Genomic DNA, 23,299 nt, shown 5'->3' on the forward strand with positions numbered 1-23,299 from the left:
TGGATAAACACTGGGGTGTTCAGCCCGCAGGGTGGAATGTTTCAACCCCAGGATTGGCAAGGTGGCTTCCCAAGGGAAAGACACATGCTCGGAGAGGCTAACAGTGGAAATACACATGTGGGGGTCACCATTGGGGAACCAAGCACATGGAGGCACCTAGCCAACGGAGGCATAGACTCGGGCGTTGACATCAACAGCGCTGGAGGAACTCAGGGCTTGGGGAAAGCTCACCTGAGGAATATATCGCACGTATCCAGTCCGTGGAGTGGAATGGCGAGCAAGCGAAGACACCTGAGCAGGTCCTAGTACCGGCTGGTTGAAGCGAGTACATGGGAGGACACTGGCTCAACTCGGAGACTGTTGAATCTGACGAATCTGTTGGGTGTCGCCCAGCCTGCAGCTCTGCAGATGTCTGTTAGCGAGGCGCCATGCGCTAGAGCCCAAGAGGAAGCCACACTCCTGAGCTTTCACACCAAGGGGGCATGGTCGACCTTGCTGCTGGTATGCCAAAGCAATGGCATCCACTATCCAGTGAGACAGCCTCTGCTTGGAGAGAGCCTTTCCCTTCAGCTTCCCACCATAACAGACAAAGAGCTGGTCTGAGGTCCTGAAACACTGCTTTCTGTCTACGTAAGCACGGAGGGTGCGTACTGGACAGAGCAGTACCAAGGCTGGGTCTGCCTCGTCCAGGGGCAGCGCTTGCAGGTTCACCACCTGATCTCGAAAGGGAGTGGTGGGAACCTTGGGCACATATCTAGGCCGGGTTCTCAGGATCATGTGAGAGGCACGCTTCGTCAACGGAAAATGCGTGCAGGTCCCCTATCCTCTTAATGGAGGCCAATGCAACGAGGAGCGCTGTCTTAACTGACAGGAACTTAAGCTCCACTGATTGCAGAGTCTCAAAGTGAGCCCTCTGCAGGGCAGTTAGAACCACTGAGAGGTCCCAAGAGGGAACGAGAGGAGGGCGAGGAGGATTCAGTCTCCTCGCTCCTCTCAGGAACCTGATGATCAGGTCGTGCTTTCCCACGGACTTACCCTCAACTGTGTCGTGATGTGCGGCGATAGCAGCAACTTTCAGGGTGGAGGGAGACAGCCTTCGCTCCAACCCATCTTGCAGGAAGGAAAACACGACACTGATTGGGCATTTTCTGGGGTCTTCTCGGTGAGAAGAGCACCAGTTGACAAAGAGGTTCCACTCCAACGCGTAGGCATGTCTCTGAGACGATGCTCTAGCGGAAGTGATGGTAGCCACCACCGCTGGTGGTAGGGTACTCAAACCTGCCTTGTCCTGTCCAGGAGCCACACGTGGAGGTTCCAAAGATCGGGACGAGGGTGCCATAGGGTGCCCCGTCTCTGAGAAAGAGTTCTTCCTCAGAGGAATTGGCCAGGGAGATGCTGTGGTGAGGAGTACAAGTTCAGAGAACCAGGTCCGGCTGGGCCAATGAGGCGCAACCAACATGACCTGCTCCTCGTCCTCCATGATCTTGCACAGGGTCTGTGCAATAAGGCTCACTGGGGAAAACGCATACTTGCGAAGGCCCCGCGGCTAGCTGTGCGCCAGTGCATCCGTGCCGAGCGTGCCCTCGGTCAGAGAGTAAAACAGGTTGCAATGGAACGAGACGTGGGAGGCAAACAGGTCTACCTGTGCGTCCCTGAACTGATCCCAAATCAGCTGAACCGACTGGGGCATGGAGTCGCCATTCTCCAGGAAGAGGCTGAAACCGTGAAGCTCGTCGGCTGCACAATTCAGGGTTCCCGGATTATAATGGCTCGAAGCGACCTCAGATGCTTCTGACTCCATAAGAGGAGGTGGCGGTCGAGATGCGACATACGGCGGGAGCGTAGACCACCTTGTCGGTTGATGTACGCTACTATCGCGGTATTGTCTGATTGGACTAGTACTTGCTGGTTTTTGAGCAACGCATGGAGCGGTGCAGAGCAAGACGTACTGCCAGCAACTCGAGACAATCGACATTCCAAAGGCACTGCGGTCTCATATGAAGCAATCCGAGCTGCGTTGCTGCAGCTGCGGATGCCATATGCCCCAGGAGCCTCTGAAATAACTTCAGTGGAACCGCACTCTTGCCCTCGAACTGTCTAAGGTAAGTCAGCAGTGACTGAGCGCGCGCTTGCTCCTAGGCTACGCGCACTTGGCGGCCGAGTCGATTTCCATACCGAGAACAGAGATCCTCTGCACGGTGCAAAGTTTGCTCTTTTCCAAGTTGACCAGAAGGCCCAGACGAGCTAGGTGCCGGAGCACTTGGTCCATGTGTTCGCAAACCTGGTCTCGAGAGTGAGCTAGGAGCAGCAGGTTGTCGAGATAGTTCAAGATGCGAACCCCGTGTTGCTGAGCGGCACAAGGGCTGCCTCAACGACTTTCGTGAAGGCGCGAGGAGACAGGGCTAGCCCAAATGGGAGAAACGCGTACTTGTATGTCCGCCTCTCGATAACAAACCGAGGGAACGGTCTGTGTCGAGGAAGAAAGGAGACATGGAAGTAGGCGTCCTTCAGGTCGATCGCTGCAAGCCAATCCTGTGGCCGGACACATTCGAAAATGCGTTTGGCCGTGAGCATCTTGAACGGAAGACTTTTTAGAAGGGAACGGTTCAAGACACGCAGGTCCAGGATTGGTCGAACCCACCGGTTTTCTTGGGTACAATGAAGTCGGGGCTGAAGAAGCTGGACTTCATTTCGGCTGGAGGGGTGGTCTCGATCGTACCCTTCGCCAGTAGGGTGACGATCTCCGTACGTATGACAGGGGCATTGCCACCCACCACGGTATAGCGGATTCCCCGGAAGCGGGGAGGAGACCATGCGAACTGAATCACATGGCCGAGCCTGATGATTCTCGTGAGCCAGCGGGACAGATAGGAAAGCTCCAAAACTGAACCAGCGGGGTCATGTGAACCACAGACTTACCCACGATGGGGCAGCAAGGCGGAATGACCGGCCCAGACATGGGAGGCGGAGCGTCCCGATGTGGGGGCACGGTCATATGCCAATAAGAACTTACACACAAGAGTCATTTGTTCAGGAACCGGACTAAGCAGTATGATTTGATTTACAAAAGTGAGCAGACTCAGAATAGTAATTTACTCGGGAATCGAACTACACTTGTCATGCATTGTGTTTTGTGCTGTGTATTATGTAGCGGTGCCATAGTTAAAAGGTGCCATACTTTTTTTTGTGAACTATCCCTTTAAGTAAATGACCAACATTCATGCACACTATAGCAGGACTGCTGACAGAAGACACAGCAACATATTACAGACTGAATGAGACATTTACAGTCTCTTCACGGCCTGGCCGACTCACTTTGAGGTCACCCAGAGGAATAGACCCCACATCAGGGTGAGAATGGAGGAGAGCAGCTGTGGATTTCACGGTAACGTCCCCTTTGCCTTAACCTCGCCCCCAGCATCAGGGTTCAGTATGTGGCGGATCAATAGCTTTCTGCCCTGCCTATGGGCGTCCACATATCCCACACTAAGCTCAGGGTTAATGACTTGTGACACGTTTAATTCCCAGAATGCCCTGCATGTCGCACTTTAGCTCTGCTGATAGCTCTCCCGCACGAGGACGGGACCACCATCGAAGATGTGTGCTTTCTAGCTGCGGTTTGGCCGACTCTTCAGACATTAGAAACGGGGCGAGCTCGCTCTTTGTCTAGCCCTCGCATTCGTTCTGTCGCTTTGGGATTTCAAAGCATACAGTAATCCAATTTCATCGCAGAGAGCTGCTGTCACACATTTCTTAATGTGTGGGCGTCCAAACCTACCATATGGATTTGTTTGCTTTAATGTCAAAGCACAAGTTTCCTCTGGGGGTATATTCTAAACACAGGGACATTTGTACTGTTTCCCATTTCATATTGTTTCCTCATTCTCATTAAGTGCCTTTACATTGGTCCAATTAGTGACAGGATCCTCCCTTAACCTGCAAAGGCGTTCTGTTTAGATCTGTCCCCAGACGAATGGATGGGAATGTGCTGATTGAGTTCATTACTGAAGGGGAAAAATGCTTACAGCATGTCAAACTCCATTACAAGAGGTTAAAGAGCAGGTTATGAGCATATGACAACAATTACATTGGTTAATGTTATTGTAAACCTGGTGGCTATCACAATCATTTGACATGTTTATTAAAACATTTTAATTGTTTAAGTCCTAATTTGTCTATAATTTCATTTATTGCAATTCATGTTAAGCTATGCATTCTCTTTATTATTTTAAGATGACTGTGTTACAGTGTAACTAAGTCATAATAATTAACTATGTGTACTTACTATAGGGTTAGGATTATGATTAGGGTCTGAAAAATATATATATTTTTAAATATATTTCTTTCTATATAAATCAATTTTTCTATGGAATTTTAGGGGAAACATTTGAGACATTTTTAAAGGATAAGACAATTAAATGAAAAATCTGAGAGCTCCATAAAGTCTCCTGAGCTGTGAAAGAGCAACCTCTGATTAACACTTTTTCTTTCCCCGGGAACCCAAACCAAATTTCACATTTAATGAATTAAATGTTTGCAAACTGTTTTTGAGAAAAGCTGAACGGGCATGGTGATGGTAGGATGGGTGATATGTGGACTCGAGCACAATGACATTTGAAGGAAATGGCCCGGGCTTTTGACAGAAAATAAACATGAGGTGAAAAAGCGTGCTTGACAGATTTCTTGTTAGAATAGCAACTTGATCTGACAGTTCAATCAAAATGCTCAGCAATAGTTCATGAGAATAAGCACTATCTCTCACTGTATCCCACGCCTGTATCATGGCCAGACACCTGCAGTGCAGAGGAAAATGAGTCTACCACCACTAAAGCAAATTAGACGAGCGGGATTTCAGTGTCTGAATATTTGAAGATACGCTTCTGCTACAGCTGATACAGCACGGCTACTTATCAGCATTTTGCATAGACCAGGATGTGTTTAGTTTGGAGACGTCTGCAAGTCAGTACAAAAAAATACTGTGGTTAAATGCATGCAGAAGTTAGCAAACCCTGCAATGATAAAGCAGATTTGTGGGAATTAATGTTTAAAGTCATTTTACATTCTTTGAAAGGTGGTGAGTGTGTTATGTGTGTGTGTTTGTGAGTCTGTATCGCGTGTTTTGGCTTCAGGCGTTGCATTCATGGCTCTCAAATGCACGCTGAGTTCAGTGGCAGACAGTTTTACAAGCCAAATGCCCACTAGAATATCAAAAATAAAGCGGCCACAGGGGAAAAAAAGTCTTGCTGATGGTTTGGCTCTGTGAACAACAGCACCTGTAAACTATGGCATAAACCCTCATGCAGTAACACCCTCAGACGGCACTGTTTACTGACTGTCTGAAGTAGAATGCATGCAGAAATAACAAGAAATTCAACGTTCAAATCAGATTTGTTAGCTTTGCATTATATCAATGTATAAGGGAACCCCCCCCCCCCCTCTCTCTCTCTCTCTCTCTCTCTCTCTCTCTATCTATCTATCTATCTATCTATCTATCTATCTATCTATCTATCTATCTATCTATCTATCTATCTATCTATCTATCGTTCCATCTGTCATTCTCTCTATCTGTAAGTCTCACAAATCTTTAAACTTTAAGGCTTTCTAAACTTTTTTTAAAACTTTCAAAAAAGCCAACATTCAAACTTTGTTTTTGCAGTTAAAAATCAGTTTTATGAAACTCTTTGAATTTCAATTTATTTTAAATTGACTTACATTTGAATTTAATTTGCTTCATGTTAGCATCTCACTTGTCCTATTGTGACATCCTACATTTCATGAACCGTTTAAACAGCGGCTTGCTAATTCTTTTATAATTATTATGATTCATGCTGTTTTTAGAATCTAGCAGAGTTGTATTGAATTACCGTTTTTATTCGCTTTGGTACTATTTTCACAAGTAAGGTGTACATTTTCAAAACTCTTAGTAAACAAATCCAAACTGATCACACTTGTAACACCGCTACTCATTCTTTCAAAACAAGATCCCATGCTTTCATTACAGTTATAAATTTTTTAGTCCACATAATCATTGTTTCAAACACAAGATTATTGTAATATGTAATGAGAACGTTTGGTTTAATCACAGAAACACAACAGTATGATCTTCTTTCAACTAAGTACTTTTAACAATCAGTTCATTCAACAGCAAAAAATGCAAGATGTTTCAAATCACCCTTGTTGCTGAAATAATTACAGTATTACAGGTTACAGTTGCCACATTAGAAAATACATGTGCATTACCTTACTTATGTAATTGAATCCATAATGTTTTCAATAGTATCTGCAGAGTTATCAAAAGCTGTGATGAAGTATGACACAGCCATGAGGTTCTGTGCTAGAACAGAGTTTGCTGGCAATACAGTAAATGTGTACAGTAAATGGATGAAAAGTTTTCCGTTTTTAGTTGAAGACGGTGTTGTGTAAACCGCCTCTTAGTCTGATAGTCCTGTATTAGTGTGCGGTTCTTGTCATGCTGTAAAATGGACAAGATTTGTAAATAGTAAACAAGTCTGGCTGTAAAGCTGCCTGTCCTGGAAGGGAAAGGAGAAGGGTATTGGAATATAGTGTAGGGAGCATCAGCAATTATCACATGATAAAAGGAGCAGGTGATGTCTACTTCAACAGTATTGATCTTGAGGGAGAAGGAGGCATGTTACTCTTAAGTGACCCTAATGCACAAACGTGTTCTCAAATAGCCCTGAGAGACGAGTTAGCTGAAAATAGTAATACCTGTCATGCTTGTCAACGGAAACTGCTGACCACTATCATATTTGAACCCTAACACACACTCTTACAAGCTACAGCACACAAGTGTCAGTATGCAGCACTGACATAAGCTCGGTTTCAAAACCTAGCAAGCTGCCTTGCAGTCTACGGTCTAAATGGGCAGCTACCTTCTAAGGGAGCATCCTGACTGAAATGGGACTGAACACACTTTACAAAAGTTGAATATTAATGAATATAAACCTGCAAAAAAAATTTTTTTTGACTGAAACATAAGTCTGTAGTTAACATTTATATTGAGTCGTCTGCACATTTTGAATGTTTTTTTTAGCTGCAGTGCATCCTGGCATTACCTGTCCTTCTGCAAGAATAATGCACTGAAATGTTGTCAAAGTGAGGTATATTGTGAGCCAGCATTATGTTGATTGATGCTTACTGTTTACAGCTGCTTTTGGTGTCAGGAGAACAATGAGGCCGTAAAAAGCTGGCACCTGCAACGGATATATAAACTATAGTTTAATCACACAAGATGAATATTAATACCAGCAAAACGACACCTTTAGGACATTATCAGGCACATCAACATCCTCTGATAACACACCTTGAACTCTGTTTCTGAACAGGAGACATGGATGTCCAGGAGCGATAAGTGTGTTTTCACAGGTCTGATAACCTTCCAGCCCACTGGGATCATAAATCAGCTACAAGCGTGATTGTTTAAATCACAAATATTCCTGATTGATCCTGTCAAGTAACTGGGATTTTTTTAAAAGATGATATTTTAAGAGAACATCTCGCCCATTATTTACTTACCCTCAAGTTGTTTCAAACCTGGTTGCATTTCTCTCTTCCACACACCACCATACAAGGAATGTTTGACATTATTGAGCGATGAACATTTATTTTTCTGTATACACCTGAATTCATTTAGTTGTTCATATATTCCCGCCTTTCTTTGGTTTGTCTAGATGTTTTGAACTGTTTGCAGGGGTGAGTATATGTTTTTCAAACCACACAATTCTATATGCAACAGAGACAATACACACTCTAAAAAAACTCTGTGTTGTTTCAACCCATGTTTTGGTCAACAGTTGAGTTCATCCATATTTGACCCAAAAATGGGTTAGAACAACCCATCATTTTTTAGAGTGCAATTTAAGTGATTTTGTACACTTTCCACCCATTTTTATTTTGTTGTTTGGATTTTCGCTACTACACATGTCATATTTGAATTTAAACTGAGCATGATCTGACATTTGAGGGCTTCAGCGGAGGAGAATATTTGTAGCTTCATGGCATCTTACGGTGCTTTTTTTGTCATTTGTGGAGCTTGGCTTTCCTTATTATTAAGAAAAAGATGACATTTTAGCTGGACATTATGCAACATTTCATCTTGTTCTACAGAAGTACGAACGTCAAAAGGGTTTAGAATAACATAAGGGCAACTACACTAAGGGTTTTCGTAGTGATGCATGGCATAGAAAAAAAAAACTAATTTGGTTCCCCACCGAACCTTTCAGTGAAAAGTCATTTTTTCTTAGCGTGAAGAATAATCTGTAGAACTTTTTTTTGGAATGGAAAAGGATCCATAGATGTTTAAAGGGATACTCCACCCAAAAATGAAAATTGTGTCATCATTTACTCACCCTCAAGTTGTTGCAAACCTGTATGAGTTTCTTTCTTCTGATGAACACAAAGGAAGATATTTTGAAGAACGATTGGAACTTTGGCACCATTGGCTTCCATAGTATTTTTTTTCTACTATGGAAGTCAATGGTGGCAAACAACTGTTTGGTTCCAATCATTCTTCAAAATAACTCCCTTTGTGTTTAGCAGAAGAAAGAAACTCATACAGGTTTGCAACAACTTCAGGGTGAGTAAATGATTTTTGGGTGGAGTTTCCCTTTAAGGTTCTTCATAAAACCACATGGATGCCTTTTTTCAAGAGTGAATGAATGAATTTTCATGTCATTCAAATGTTAACTTAAACAAACTATTCCTTTGCAAAGCTGTTGAACAGGAATCAAATGAATAGATTCGCAAAATACTCAATTACTGCTCTATGAGACTTAATTGCTACAGAACTATATAACCTGGTTCCTTTAAGCTAATTACTTGCCATTATTTCATAAGGAAAGGTCTGGATCAGCTGTCCATAGCAGTTTACTGATGATCAGCAGGGATAAATGCCAAGATGTCAGACATTTCAGGCCCTGAGTCCAAAATCGTCTCTCTAATTTACACTCGCAGCAGTGCCAGGTCTGGCAGGACCAAATTATTGGCCCAGCAGGTGCAAACTGGCATATCTGATTGAGCGCAGACAGATATAGGGCATGGCACAATAGAACTGTTATCCAAATCCAGCCCTTAAAGTCCGCAGCATGAAATGTATTATGTGAAATGTAGCATGCCTTAACTTTGTTTGCAATTGCTCGGTTCATACTTCGCTGAGCATTCGTTTTGCATTCATGATTTTAAAGAACTGGAAAACGTAGCAATCCAGTGGAACATTTTCTCGCATGAGATATCAACTTTAGACGGAATCTGGGCAAATTAAATCTGACGTTTGCGGGTTTGCCTAACCAGCCGCGTGCTGGCAGAGCGGGCAGAGTAATCGCAACACATTTGCCCGTTTGGTGGAAGTTGTTGTTGTTGTTATGAAGCCGTTGTGACAGCGGGGACATCTAAAGATGAATGACCTGTTTAGACAGGGACGTTTTACAGGCTGGAATCATCTCCATGATTGAGTAATGATCAATGGTCATCCACTTTGTAAAAGATCAATCATTGTCTGTGCGCGCGTTGACGGCCGCTGATGGGAAACTCTCTTGGAGATGGCATTTGTGCAATAGCTCTGGGAACCTGAAATCAATATCCGCTTTCAGGAGGCACACTGTGTCGTGAGTTATTTGATAACTTTCCAATTAAACACGTTTTTGTAGAGCGTGTAAGTGATTAACTGGTAAGCTCTTCTCTATTTCATGTGTTTATGGAAAAATCCATAGAGTGTATTCTTGCTCACGTCACACCGAAACCAGCATTGCTGGTGAAGCACGAAAGAAAAGAGTTCATTAGTTAGGAAAAAGTTATGTTGCTGAGTAGGAAATTGAGTGCTGTTAAGATACAGTATTGAGATGAGGTACAGTATACCTGTCAAATATTCAGACCCCTACTGATTCTTTTTTTTCATGTTATAACTATGTGTATATTTGTTCAGAAGTTCATTTTTATATTTATACACATATACACCGCTACCAGGATTTTAAATCGGGATGATTACGACTATGATAACGTTAGTACTTCAGCATTAGCCAATGAAAGACGTCTACAAGGAGAAGGAATTGAACTTTTGAAATGGCGACCGCGAAACAACAGCCGTACACAGCAGCCCGTTCTCATCCCAAGGCGTCATTTAACTGACGCTTTTGACCATGCGTCAACATGCCGACGCACATGGCACCCCTTAAGCGTCAATATGAGACGCGCCTCCTAGTGGTCTAACCCTAACCCTACCCCAGACCTAAACCTACCCATAACGGAAGCGTCATCTAACTGACGCTAAAGGGTGCCATGTGCGTCGGATTTAGACGCATGGTCAAAAGCGTCAGTTAGATGACGCCCGAGCGTGAGCGTCTCATATTGACGCTTAAGGGGTACCATGTGCGTCGGCATGTTGACGCATGGTCAAAAGTGTCAGTTAGATGACGCCTTGGGATGAGAATGTGTTGTACACAGCTATACGGGTCCTGCGGACAATAGAGATGGAGGAACTGCTGGTTGAAATGTGGCAACAACACGACTTTCCCCGTGAGATCACATGAGGTGCTAAAACGACCATGAGCTACGGAAAGGCGCTGTATAAATAAAACTTCTTCTTCTAAATCTGAAAATCTTGTAGTGTGTGTCCAATTGTAGAGGGCAATGCATAGTGTGCAGTAAGCTTTACACTATGAATCTATTTCAACACAACCTATTTTTTTCAACAGTATTAGAAAACAAAATGTTTCATTCCATCACGCCTCAACTACTCAAAGCACAAAAAAACAATATCCATGTAAATGCGGTTAAACAACAAACAGATGTAGTGTTTCTCAAACTGCATCAAGATGCACAGCGGATGTAAATGAGAAATAATAGGGTAATTTAACAGTTTCCATCCATTTAACGGGCTTCAGTGACGCTCACTGCTGGTGCTGTTAGCGAGAGGTGATATACAGTATTTTCAGTTCATATAATGATGTGTTTACTTTATAGAGTAAAAGCGAGCATTGTATTTGCAGGCACATGTGGTGCTCATTTGTTACTTAATTGTTCTAACATGTGGTTAAATGTGGACCTAATTGCAATTATATATCCATAATTTGACATTGTTAGTTGCTTTAGAAATACAATGCAGCTGCAGAAGTATTCAGTATACACTTTGCTGTGTCAAGAATGTGGAACGAACAATTAATCACAAAGGGAAGTAAATGTTTGTAATAGCTAATGGCCAAAGGTACTACAGCTCTCTATTTAACAGGTACTGGTATGCTAGAAGACTTTTAAAATCGTAATGGCCATCATTGATAGGATCGGATGCCTAACATTTACATTTATGCATTTGGCAGATGCTTTTCCAAAGCGACTTACATTGCATTCAAGGTACACATTTTTGATCAGTTCTGGCTTTCCCTGGGAATCGAACCCATGATCTTGGTGTTGCTAGTGCCATGCAGAGATGGGCAAAATACATGGAAATGTATTTAAAATACAAATACAAAATACTGTGTGAAAAAATGTATTTAAATACAAATACAAAATACTGTGTGAAAAAATGTATTTAAATACAAATACAGTATTTTGTATTTTGAAAATACACAAAATACATGTGAAATTGGCCATCCAGTGCAGGCATATGTCACAGTGAATGAAGAAACTACATAGGCCTAATTTCTGGCCATTACAAATAAACTTGTGCAAAATAGCAGCCATTTATATATTTATATCTGACCAGGTTACAATGTAGTCGGTTACTTTGGTGAACACTATTAAAAAATTCATACTGCATGTAAAACTGTGGGAACTTTTTCTGCTTTCTAGCAAAGAATAATGTCCCAAAATCTGACTTCACAGTAACAATATATATCATGGTTTCACAATTCTCAATATCAGTTAATACAACAGCAAAAAGTGAATTTCAAACTCAAACTTTTTTTTTTTGCGGGTAGTCCAATGCTTTTTAAGAAGGGGTGTAACGATACCCTTATCTCACGATTCGATACATATCACGATACTGAACTCACGATACGATATTATTGAGATACTCCAAGACATATGATAAAAAGGTTAACACAAAATTTACTGTTGATTAAAATGCTAAATTTGATATTACATTGTGTGTGTAAATGAATAGGTTTGGACTCTGTGCTGGAAACCCAAAGCACAGGACAATGGAGACACCAGAATAACAATTTTCATGATTCTGAAGCTGAAAACAGAATTATTTAAGACAAATATGCTTGCACTTCAATGACTAGATATGTATGTGGCCAAATAATGTCGGCCACATACTTTACTTTACAGTTAAAGGGATAGTTCACCCCAAAATGAAAATTCTGTCAGTAATTACTCTCCCTCATGTTGTTCCAGCCCAGTAAGACTTTCGTTCATCTTCGGAACACAAATGAAGATATTTTTGATTAAATCTGAGAGCTGGATCACTCCTCCATAGGCTTCTAAGGGATCGAAACTGAACTGGCCAGCCCAAAAGTTATGAAAGACATCGTTAAAATTGTCCGAGTGAATACAGTGGCTCAATCTTAAATTTATCAAGCGACGAGAATACTTTTTGTGCGCAAAAAAAACAAACAAAAATAACGACTTTATTCAACTATTCATTTCCTACTCTGTGGGCCTCGAGAATTCACGTAGTGTAACAGCGCAGCGCTTCTGTGTTGTACGTCACACACATCACACACATGACCAGCGTTGGCCAATAGTGAGCCTATGTGTGACATACAACACAGAAGCGCTGCGCTGTTACACTACAACTATCTCGAGGCCAACAGAGAAGGAAATTAAGCCTATGGAGGAGTGATCCAGCTCTCAGATTCAATCAAAAATATCTTAATTTGTGTTCTGAAGATGAACGAAAGTCTTATGGGGTTTTGAACAACATGAGTTTTGGGGTGAACTATCCCTTTAACATCAGACATTTGAGATTATCAGGACCCACAAATATTCCCTAATAATTGCATTATTATTATATTCAACACTATATAGTAGTTAAATGTAGTACTGACACTAAAACTCTGTAAACTAGAATTTTTTCTTACACATTAGTTTTTTTTTGGGGGGGGTGAATTATCCACGATACATATTGTTGCATTTTTGTATTGCGATATATTGTGACACGATATTGTTACACCCCTATTTTTTAAGTATAGTAATTTTATATTTATTTTATGTAAAGTTTATTTGTTTCTATAGGTTCATTAAAATTATAAATGAGTCTGAACTAGTTGATGCACGAAACCAGCACCTGGATAAAGAGGTTGACTGGCAAAAAGTATTTTATGTATTTTGAAAATACAAAAATACTCATCTTAAATGTATTTAAATACAAATTACATTTGATTTTCCCCAAAGGCTTCAAAATACAAAATACAAAATAGTATTTTGTATTTCAAATACGTATTTTAAATACATGTATCTGAAATACTGCCCATCCCTGGTGCCATGCTCTACTGTTTGAGCTTCAGGAAAACCAATTATTAAATATTCCAGTAGTTTTCTTAAAAAAAAAAAAAAAATCTTGAAACAAGACCTTAAAAGTGCTTGGCTGTGCAGACATGTAGTTTGATTAAAGGCTGTTATATGTATATCCTTTGAATATAAGGAAAATAACTGCAAAAATATTTTTCCTATTTTCCGATATTATAACTATTTTACTGTCTATATTATGCAGAAAAACTTACAATAACCTGCTTAATGGCAAATTTCCATTATGACAATTTTCTCCAGCTTGATAGCTTTTTTATGTGTGTGTGTGTGTGTGTTTGTGTTTTCAAAACTTTTATTCACTGAAGTATTTTATTCACTGACGGATAAATTGTGCCATGCCGTAGGACAACTAGCCTTGGTTTCTCCTACAAAAAAAATAAAAAATAAAAATTAATATACATTTACCAATCAAAAATGTTTGATGTCATATTGTTTTAACTGTATTTTTGATCAGCCTTGGTTAGTATAAGAAACTAGTGTTAACTATTGAACCTTATTGTAAAGTGTTACCAAAATCCTAAAATATCAAACATGTTTAATATTGTCGGAGCCGTACAGATGTGGAGGTTTAAGATTTGATCTGTAAACGCCTTACATTACCAGATTAACATCGGAACCCATGATGTCCTGGAAGATGTCCATTTCCTCCAAATGTTGGGAGGGGTAAATCTGGCATAAATCGGCCTAAAACTCCTGAGCCCGGCTTTAGTTGCTGTTTTTGTGTAAATATGCATCAGAAATGCATGGCTGTGCTGTAAGGTTGAGGCTGACATGAGATCAGTCCTTCTAGCGTTTGAACCCAGGGCCTTTGGGTTATTAGCCTAGATCTTTTTCCGGTAAGCTCCAGCTAGCATATGCAGTCTGAAGTGCTGAAGTGTAACTGCAATCCTCAGCCTAAACACACACTATGACCTCCCAGCCATATCCGCTGTGTGTGGTAAAGCCCGCACTGTAAGATCTGCACTCAAAAGCCTTTTCCTGGAGAGATCACAGGGAAAGAAAAGAGCTCGCTGTGGAACGTGCCGGGATCCTTAAAAGCGAACTGCAATCCAAGTACTCCCTATACGCACTGGAGGGATGTCAGACATCTTGGAAGATCTCTATTATTTTAAAGGGAACGGCAGAAGCAGCTGAGGGAATCAGCTGAGATGTTCAGAGCGTTTGTCTCTGTGGATCATCCAGGTGTTCACCACCATCTGCTCTCGAGATGAGTTTGTTTGAGGACTATCTTCCCTTCTGAGTGTATATGTGAAAAAGAAGCTAACTGCATGAATGATTGATTCAAAATATTTCATTAAGAAGTCATTAACATTAATAATGTTTTAAAAAGAAATTACTTGTGCATTCAAATAAAAATGTATATCAACTTACATTAATGAAATGTTTCTATTTGAATATGCAATGTTTAATGCTCCTTTAAACATTATACGAATTTTAGACGTAAATTTCTGTATAGACAAACTTTTAAGTTTTGGCAAGAAAAAATACGCTAATGGAGTTGTTGGTTATTGAATTGTTGAATTTTACTGAAAATTTGATGATAACAGATTATCAGTAAAATGTTTTTTTTTCTTGCACTCCCAAAATTAAAGGTTCCGAAAGGGTTTTTTACATGCAGTGATGCCATAGAAGAATGTTTTTTGGGGGTTTCCCAAAGAATCTTTCATTTAACAGTTCTTAACAGAACTTTTTTTTTCTTAGTGTGAAGAACTTTTTAAAAATCTGAAGAGGGAAGAACAAAACCAACAATTTTATTTTCAAGAGTGGGATTGCCTTTTTTTTTGTGTTCTATAAGTCTTCTTGCTGTATTATTAGAAAATATGCAAATTTTAATTAAAGCACATTGATTCTAGTTGACATTTTTATTTAAGTTGAATCCAGATTTCTGACCCCAGATTATGTGTCAAAAAACCTCATTGTAATGTCATCATCATCATCATCATCATCATCATTTTAAGAAGTAAACTTATATTAAGGTCTCATCGGTTTTCAGTTTATCCTGGTTTTTGTTTATTGGTAAGCAATCTTGACAGTTTCACAATATGTTTCTGTCGTAAACATATTTATAGATATAGCAGCAATGAATTATCTTTCTAATAATAAGCACCTCTCAGTTGCATAACCTTGATCATAAGGCTTGAGATGAAACAATGCAATTTATCAAGTTGTTTTTCTCATGCTTGTTCAAAATCATATTATAAATGTACTTATAATCACCTCATCAAACTGGAAACACACCTGATCACATGTACGCATCTTACAAAAGCTCAGGGAGAGGCAAAACATTATTTGCACAGATGCACATTAATATCCCACCCTCAAATTATTTTCTGTTTAAACTTTCAAATATAACGATTCACTTTTGGCCTTCCTTTCCTGAGAGAGTTGGCTACCAATACAAAACACGAGTTGAGGAGGTCAAACTCGCAGTTTATGTCATGCATGAGAATAATTCTGTAAAATCCATCACTAGGCCTACATATATGAGTTTTAAGAGAATTGTGTATTTATTTTCCCAGTGATTGTTGAGCTCCTAAAAGGGATTACTTTCTCGTTTACAAAACGCAGACCAATGCAGACACCTATTAACACTCTACCAATGTCCTAATGCCCACAAGACCTAATAAACCAATCATATGTATCACTGCTTTTTAAGCTGATTAAGGTATTGAATTTGTATGTCTTCGATACACTGATTTACTCGTTTAGATGTCCTCAGAGAGCTCAGATTTGTGTTCATTAGCAACAATACTGCAGGTAGACAACATTTATTCAACTAAGAAGCTTAATACTATCATTAAAACATCATTTAAATACAAAAACAGTTTTATTATTATTATTATACTATTATGGCACACTGCATTCTTATGTCACTAGTGTCAATGATAATTGGTTTGGTAAGTATGGAAAAATATTGTCTTGATATTGAGAGCAGTTTACATGTAAATAAGCAATTTCATGCTGTTGATGAGTGCATCTGTGTGGGCAAATGTCTTTTTATTGCAATTAATTAGTTAAGAGGATAGACAATGTATTTGTGGAAAGACACTGTTTTCTCTCAGAAAAAAAAAATATTTTCTACTGTTTAGGTTTAGTAAATGTCATTGGTGCAGCATCACCAGTTTTTAAAGTCACATTATTTTTTATAATGGATTTTTATAATTTCTATTATTCTCAATTATGATTCTCATTAGTGTCATCTTTCATTAATTAAATACAGCAATCCTTTGTTTAAAATAATGAAATTCAGTAATTAATGTTAAAATAATTGTCATGTGTTTTGCTGTAACTCATGAGTGAAATCCAAAAAAAAAAAAAAAAAAAAGAAAATACATTTTTGTGGTGCATATTTTTGACTGCAGTGAACACAAGCAGTTCTGAAAGGAGTCCAGAGCAAACACATTTGAGGCAGAATGGATGAATGAACAAACTACTAATTATTTTAAAGCATCCTGAACAACATGAATGCTGTTTGACCCAAATTAACCTCTGAAGGCACAAGCGACACGGTCATGGTTTGATTCCCATGGAGCACACGTACTAGTAAAATGTATACTTTGAATCAGTCGTTTTGGTAAAAAGTGTCTGCCAAATGAATAAATGTACATGTAATTGGAAGTGCACTATAAGTCACTTTGGTTTCACTTTATTTTGATGGTCCCTTTAACTAATTGGTTGACTAAGTGATGCATGTCTACTAACTCTCAGTAGATTTTTAGTAGAGTATTAGTTGACTGGTAGGGTTAGGGTTAGAATAAGTCGACAAGTAGTTGCTACCTATAGTCATTAGAATGTCTGTTTGAGGATCATAACAATAAAGAGTTAGCAGATATTAAGCAGACAGTCTACTAATACTCTAATGAGAGTTAGTTTACATGTTGCTCTAATGTTACTTATAGTCAACAGAATGTTCAAAAGGTTCCATCAAAATAAAGTGTTACCGTAAAGTGTTACTTAAGATAAAAGCATCTGCCAAATTACTAACAATAATACTAATTGTTAAAGGTCCCGTATTATGCCCCTTTTCACAAGATGTAAAATAAGTCTCTGATGTCCCCAGAATGTGTATGTGAAGTTTCAACTCAAAATACCCAACAGATCATTTTTTACAGCATGTTTAAAGCTAGGGTATACGATTTCAAAGATTGCTCATTATTAATATCTTCGTTTAGATGCTGGTTATGGTTATATAGTACAATCCTAACAATATGAATAGAAAAAAGAATGAATAAAATCCATTCACTCTATTGGCTGTACAGCCGCAGAGAAGTTGACCAATGTAAGCTGTCCAGCCGGACAGCTTACATTGGTCAACTGCTCTCATCCAATCACCAGCTCCACTTAAACTCCGCCTGGTGCTCGCGTCTCCACCCCACCGCACCCGACCCCGCCCCCCTCCTGCGACATGAAATTGCGCGAAAAAGCAGCTGGCAGTCTATGGTAGCTAGCTAGCTAAGTAGTATCAGATAAAAAATGGATAAAAAAATAAAAGACAGCAGCAAGCGACACCCGGCTTACCCCGAGTGTAAAGTTTGGACGAAAGAGAACGTCTCTAGTGGAAAGAGCAGAGATAAAAAAAATGTGAAGATCGCCGGACTCAAAGTAGAATAAATATAGGGTCCACCATTGACCGTTGGAGGAAGCTTCGGGGAGATCTGGGACTGAAAACCGACGCTGACACGGCTGACTTTTTGTTGAGCAGGTACGTAAAACATTTATTAATACTTTTATGGTGTGACGTGTTACATAAATACCTTTTTATCAGTCTGACAACATGCTCATGCTGTCGGTCGGCATTGGAATGTTAGCCGTTTAGCATCGCCTATCACGGGTCAAAGTAATTATATTTTTTGAAGTGCTTGAATATATTTCAGTAGACCTAGCGGGTTTCTGTTCGAGCCGATCGGAATTTGAACAAGATGCGCTATGTGCTGCTATAACAATTACTCAAAACCTTAGCAATACTAGTAGTATTATACTAATGGTGGTGGGGAGTTTAGAACATTTCATGTGTTGCTAATCTTGCGTTGGCGTGAACTTAAACGTGACATTGCATTGTTGATGAAGCAACTAAGTTCAAGTGTCGAAAGTCAATTCTACATATGAAGTGTCATTAGCGAGGTCATTAGATTGAATCCGACATCGCACGTACATCTCTGTTCCAATGTTTACTACCGGTGATCACAGCTTGACTGAGTGACGTAGTTCAGTTCGTTTCTCGGTGGGAGGGATCAGGTAGCACAGAGGGGAGGGGTGTGTGTGTGGAGGGGTGGGATGAGTTTTTTTTTTAAATTCCCAACCGTCTCCGCCTTTCTCGACCGATTTTCAAAATCGTATACCATAGCTTTAAATTGTCATTTTTTGGGGCTCAGAAAAACACGCTGTTTTAGTGTGTGCCCTTTAAATGCAAATAAGCTGCTGCTGCCGGCACAGGGGGCGGAGCTTCATGAGCTCGCGCTCAGTCTCTCAGGACAATTTCATCTCACGGAATGATGATAATATCAGAAACTCTCAGTAACGGTGTTCATTTCGAGTCGGACAATAATGCCTACAGAGTCAGAGTGCTGTATAGAGATGGAACAGGTATAGTTTAGTAGTTTAATTACGGTTATTATAACGTATTTGTCATCTGCTTGTATGTATCTATTATTTATTAATAGCCTACAAGTCTGCTGTTTCGGACCAGAGGGGCCTCATTTATAAAACTTTGCGTAGGATTTGCGTCAGAAGTGGCGTACGGATGAAACATAGGACGTGCGTACGCACAGAAATATTCGGATTTATAAAACCGTGCGCACGCACATCCTACGCATTTTTCCCTTAATAAATCACAATCAATTCTAAATGTAGCGCAGCTTTTGCGGCTTCATGTCACGCCCATAGTTGCCCATAAATAGTCTGTGAAACGCCCATAAGTTAATATTCATCGATTGCGAAATCATGGCAAACATAGAGAGGAAATCAAAAAAACGTAACTTCACTCAATGTGAAGTAGAAGTTATCGTTGGCGAGGTGGAAAAGAGGAGAAAAATGTTGTTTGGAGGGCACAGTGTGGGCATTACTAATGCCAAAAAGGCACTTGAGTGGCAAAAGGTTGCAGACGCCGTAAGTGCTGTAGCCTCACAACCTCGGACTGTGGCCGAAATAAAAAAGAAATGACAAGCTACAGATGTCGGTTATAATCTACTTGGAAATGGGAAATAGTTCAGCGCAAATGTAATTTCTTGCAGCTTTCTGAATGATTGAGACATAGGTCTACGTCATACGTTATTTTATCAAAAATAAAACAAACTAAAGGCATATGCATGAATACCATGATTCCGTAGCTGATAAAGACATTTTTACTATGAAAACAACTTTCCCCAGTGGACAAATAATCTATCTATCTATCTATCTATCTATCTATCTATCTATCTATCTATCTATCTATCTATCTATCTATCTATCTATCTATCTATCTATCTATCTATCTATCTATCTATCTAGACACATTGGCGAGAATATCAGTTTTGTACATTATTTCGTTCTGTTTACCATCTTATTTATGAGGATGAATTGTATAACATGCCAATATTATTGCAGAACATATTTCACTTTTCTTTTTGCAAATATGTGTTAATTTGCATTTCTGTTGCAGATCGATCAAACGGGTGTTCGTGTAGGCTGTTAATTGTAAGACTTGCTTTGTGAAGTCTTCGTGTTATTTATGAGAGGCAGTATTGCCATTACACAACGGTCTACAGTTTCACACACTTTCACGTGTTTCTTCCATCTGCCGACGGTGTCGCCATTTCTCATTTCACCCGTTTTTGTGCGTACGCCTGGGTCAGAGCTTGCGTGAAGGACCGCACATTTTACCGTCAAGTTTGCTTTTTATAAATACCAATTATTGCGTAGAGAGCGGCGTACGCCGCCTTTTGTGCGTACGCAACGTTTATAAATGAGGCCCCAGGTCCGAATGATGATCAAAACATATACTGATGAGTTTAATAAAGTGTATTGTACATCACACAAAAGATGAAGCGTCAGTTTTACTTCAGAAAATCACCGTAAGAGCTGAGTAAACACAGTAAGTTATAAGAAGTGCGCAAGTTGAGGGAGTTGAGGGAGCATTCCTGTGGGCGGACGTTAGTCAAAAAACTGTTCTACTGACGTCATTAAAGAAGGAAGTAGAGGGATGTAGTCCAAACGGGCCGTTCGATGTAGGCGACTTCTGTTAAATAAAATATCTCGCTTGGCATTGAACTTTGAGCTTTATAATTGTATAGATATTATTCATACTCTAACAACAACATTACACACTAACTAAAGTTTGAAACATGGGATCACGAAGAACGGGACCTTTAAAACAATAACTAGGACTGTAAGTGGCCCGTTTTAAGATCAATCTTGAATCTAACTGTCCATTTTATTCTAAGCACATATGGATTTATTTATTGTGTCACCTTAAGCGCGGTCCTTGCTTCTGTTCAAATTGAGACACCTGCTTCCTGTCAGACCTGAATCTACAAGACAGAATGCTTTTCACTTTTAAGGTGCTTGATCTCGGGAACCTTTCATGTCTGGAGGAACAAGTGTCTTTTGACTCCGCCACCGCTGCCACAATTCCCTGGGAAAAGACCTTTCAAGTTTTAGAGTGTTGTTCTTGTTGCTTTTCAAATATATAAAGAAAACACAAGTCCGTATTGATTACAATCCAATTGATTTGCAGCATTAGAGAGGAGAGGGTGAGAGAGGAAGGTGTGGATGGAGGATAGGCTTTGATTTCCCTGCACAGCCCACGGATCGCTCAGTCGGTCTGCAACCCACCTGGACCAAGGGAAGCTTTTATTGCTGTTTGCATTTGAGGGAAAGTATCACTGGGACACGACGGTGAAGGAAGATCACAGTCTGAAAAAAAAAAAACATAAAAGTGTGTGGGGTATTGTTGTTGAGTTTGCTTATGGGACTGTTGAGTGAATTTAAAGTTTAGCACATATATTTCTTGTTTGGTCAGGTTTTTTCTATTATTTTTGTTTTGTTTTGTTTATTAGACATTTACTAACTATAATTAACAAAATTTGCAACTGCATGTCAACTAGCAGTCATTAAATTATTAGCTGACTGTCTCTTTAAAATCTGCTAACACTTTATTTTGATGCTGCCCTAACAGACATTCTACTGTCTATAAGTAACTTTGCAACTAACTTATTCTACTAAAAGATCACTAAACCATGTAAATTTGTCAAACCCTAGAATTAAAAGAGAACACATCAACAACACAAAACATTATTACATTAGATAACATTTTCACCCAATTCATCAACAAACAAAGGGGAAGGCTATTCTGTGCTATGGCAAGGCAAGTTTATTTATATAGCACATTTCATACACAATGGTAATTCAAAGTGCTTTACATAGAAGAAATTAAAATAATCAAAAGAAATAAGAATAATTAAAACAGTATAGAATAAAAAATTAAATTAAATACAGTACAAACAGTCGGATGAACAGTGGCACAGTAAATGCATAGCTAAACAGAAGTGTTTTGAGTCTGGATTTGAATGTGACTACTGTAGGAGCACATCTGATCTCCTCTGGAAGCTGGTTCCAGCATAATAGCTAAAAGCAGACTCTCCATGCTTAGAGTGGTATTTCTAGCTGATGTGATCCTAATGATCTGAGTGATCTGTTAGGTTTATATTCAGTGAGCATATCTGCAATATATTGAGGTCCTAGCCCATTGAATGATTTATATACCAGTAATAATATTTTAAAATCAATCCTAAATGTAACTAGGAGCCAGTGTAAGGACCTGAGGACTGGTGTGATGTGTTCATATGTTCTGGTTCTCAGCGTTCTGTATGAGCTGCAACTGTCTATGGTCTTTTTAGGAAGGCCAGTGAGGAGTCCATTACAGTAATCCACCCTGCTGGTGATAAAAGCATGCACAAGTTTCTCTAAGTCTTGACTGGAAACAAAGCATCTAATTCTTGAAATATTTTTCAGGTGATAGTATGCTGATTTAGTTATTGCTTTGACATGAATACTGAAACTAAGGTCTGACTCTAGAGACACACCAAGATTCCTGACTTGATTTTTAGTTGTTAGACCCCTAGCGTCAAGGTATGCGTTCACCTTGAGAACTTCATCTTTGTTTCCAAACACAATGACTTCAGTTTTGTCTTTGTTTAACTGAAGAAAGTTTTGGCACATCCAACTGTTTACTTCATCAATGCATTGGCACAGGGAGTCAATGGGGCTGTAGTTGTTAGGCGATAGGGCTAAGTAGAGCTGTGTGTCGTCTCCATAGCTGTGGTAAGAGATTCGGTTCTTTCTCATTATTTGGCTCAGTGGGAGCATATACAGGTTGAATAGGAGTGGTGCAATAATTGAGCCTTGAGGGTCTCCGCATGTCATGGACGTCCACTCAGACTTATGGTCTCCTATACTCACATAATAACCTCTCCCTTCTAAGTATGACCTGAACCATTTTAGGACTATCCCAGAAAGCCTGACCCAGTTTTCCAACCTGTCAAGAAGTATGTTATGATCGACAGTGTCAAATGCAGCACTGAGGTCGAGTAGTTCCAGTACTGATAATTTGCCATCAGTATTCAAGCGAATATCGTTTATTATCTTTATGAGCGCTGTCTCTGTGCTGTGATGCGATCGGAAACCAGATTGAAAATTGTCAAAGTATCCATTTGAGCTTAAGAATTTTTTCAGCTGATTGAAGACAGCGGTAACACTTTACAATACGGGTGCACTAATATGCATTAATTCATGTTTAACTAATGCATCATGAGTTAATGTATGATTCATGAAGAATTAA

General features: G+C 39.8%; 1 protein-coding gene across 2 annotated transcripts in view; it reads left to right on the forward strand.

Moving 5' to 3' along the window:
• The first annotated feature begins 3,300 nt into the window (after positions 1–3,300).
• LOC130071773 (leucine-rich repeat transmembrane neuronal protein 4) overlaps positions 3,301–23,299 on the forward strand; it is a 268,346-nt gene continuing 248,347 nt past the window's right edge. The window contains exon 1 of one of the 2 annotated variants that reach the window (XM_056236644.1): positions 3,301–3,385. In XM_056236644.1, coding sequence (XP_056092619.1) covers positions 3,358–3,385 — 28 coding nt within the window. In that variant the 5' untranslated portion in view covers positions 3,301–3,357. The remainder of the gene's footprint in view (positions 3,386–23,299) is intronic. The other variant, XM_056236641.1, reaches the window with a different exon arrangement.

Source organism: Rhinichthys klamathensis, unplaced genomic scaffold (genome assembly GCF_029890125.1).
Source record: "Rhinichthys klamathensis goyatoka isolate OS25496 unplaced genomic scaffold, OSU_Roscu_1.1 h1tg000459l_1, whole genome shotgun sequence".
Classification (NCBI taxonomy): domain Eukaryota; kingdom Metazoa; phylum Chordata; class Actinopteri; order Cypriniformes; family Leuciscidae; genus Rhinichthys; species Rhinichthys klamathensis.